Source organism: Aptenodytes forsteri, unplaced genomic scaffold (assembly GCF_000699145.1).
Source record: "Aptenodytes forsteri isolate BGI_AS27 unplaced genomic scaffold, ASM69914v1 Scaffold9, whole genome shotgun sequence".
Lineage (NCBI taxonomy): Eukaryota > Metazoa > Chordata > Aves > Sphenisciformes > Spheniscidae > Aptenodytes > Aptenodytes forsteri.
The window spans coordinates 451,973-453,794 of NW_008796217.1; the positions used below are offsets into that span (position 1 = coordinate 451,973).

General features: G+C 48.8%; 1 protein-coding gene across 1 annotated transcript in view; it reads left to right on the forward strand.

Moving 5' to 3' along the window:
• Window positions 1-1,822, forward strand: part of WIPF3 (WAS/WASL interacting protein family member 3) — a 16,869-nt gene that overhangs the window by 4,454 nt on the left and 10,593 nt on the right. Inside the window, 1 exon segment of the mRNA XM_019474486.1 lies at window positions 1-271. This exon segment is cut by the window's left edge and continues 104 nt beyond it. Coding sequence (XP_019330031.1) covers window positions 1-271 — 271 coding nt within the window.

Consider the following 1,822-nt stretch of genomic DNA (forward strand, 5'->3'; position numbering starts at 1 on the left):
AAGGATTGTCCACCTCCCACACCACCCCCCCCACCTCCTCCGCCACCACACATGCACTCCCTGACCTCAAACAGGCCCTCCCTTCCACCCTTTAACAGTGCTCTCAGCAGTGCTGACGTGCCCCCTCCGCTGCCCCCCAAATCTCCCCACCTGCTGTCACAGTTGCATAAGCCAAGCAGTATTCAGTCGCTGCCGCTTCCTCCCACCCCCGTCCTCCCTCAGCCCGCAGCAGTGGCGGAGACCAGGAAGAAGAGACTGGGCCGAGGTGCAGGTGAGAGCAGTGTTCGAGGAAGGGAGGTGTTTTTCTCCCTTTGGCTAGCAGGGGAAATTGCACTGGTGGCTGGAGAGCTTGGAGGGGTGGGGATGAAGAGCACACGTAGCAGAAGGGTGAAGTCCATCGTCTGGGAGGAATACCTGTAGGCTGTGCGGCGTGTCGTGAGCATGCGAGACATCAGGCTCTTTTTAGCACTGGGCACGCACACCATATAGTTTAATCTGTGATTCTTGGAAGCAACATGCTGATCAGCGAAAGCAACGTTTTAGGACCGCTGGGCTTCTTGCTTTTGTGTTGGCATTTGTGTCTCCAGCAGTGCAATGACTGAGCTTAGGAGTGGTCTCCTAACAGTCTCAGGTAGGGCAGCAGAGTCTGCCAGATCTGCAGCTGCTCGAGTGCCAGCCTACCCATGACATCCCTCTACTGCTGTACCTGTGCAGCCTGGAATAATATTGGCAATGGCTGGGAAACTTTACAGGAGAGAATAAAACAAAGATGGTGTAGCTACAGCCATAGATGAGCAAAGGCAAATATGGATGCAGCCCTCCGCTTTTCAACAGAGGAGCAGCCCGTGCCTCCTGTGATCAAGGTGGTAGGGCCAAAGGCTTCTCTGACTACTTGGGAAGTGGCGATATTGGCTAGTGTTTCCTTGAGCAAATAGTAGAAAGAACTTTGATCAAACTTCTCTGATCTAATGAATAATTAAAAAAAAAGCCTAGATCTGTGTGGGTTTGAGAAATGGAGACAGCTACTTAATAAGGAACATCTGAAGAGAATGTTCTGTACCCTGTATTTTAGCAGCCACATGTCGAGAGAAAGATTACTGGTTCCTTTTGACAGCCATGGGAAAGGCTGTGTAAGTACAGCAGGTCAGGTGCTTCATGACAGTGATTAATGCTGCTCAGGAACTGCCTGGTGAACTGTTACTTTACTGAGATGCCTGTTTCTCACAGCGGTTCAACTTCTGAGGTTTCTATAAAATTAGCCTGCCTTTCTCTTGGTTATCTAGGGGGAGAAGCAGTTCTGAGAGGCTGCTAACTTGGAGGCCTTGGGCTCCCTCCCCCTTCCTGTGGTAGGTCTGCCCAGAAGATGTAAACTTTGAAGGCTCTTGCAACTCCTCAGTGAAATGCACAAGAATAATGGTAATTCCACTGTGTAGCTGTCAAAGTGCCAGGAAACTGTTTTCTTTTAGAGATACCATCTAGTGTGGTTGGGGGTGGGGTGGGGGTTTGTCTTTTTTTTTGTTGTTGGGTTTTTTTTTTTTTTTAAAGAAGCTGCTTGTTCTTGTGAAAGTGGAAGGACAGACTTCCCCTCTAGACTGGGACAAAACAGTACTTCACAATGTCAGACTTTTCCCTAGAATAGAAATAGCAAGCCCCAGCCAACTCCAATAGTGACTTAAATTTAATGCTTAAAACCCATGGTCAGGCTTGAGAAACAGCAGCTATGAAGTATGAAGTAATAGCTGGGTAAGTTTGCCCCAAATACTACATTCCTTCTACACTCCCTCCACTTTTGTGCAAAGCTTACTGTCGGGGTTCTTAAGTC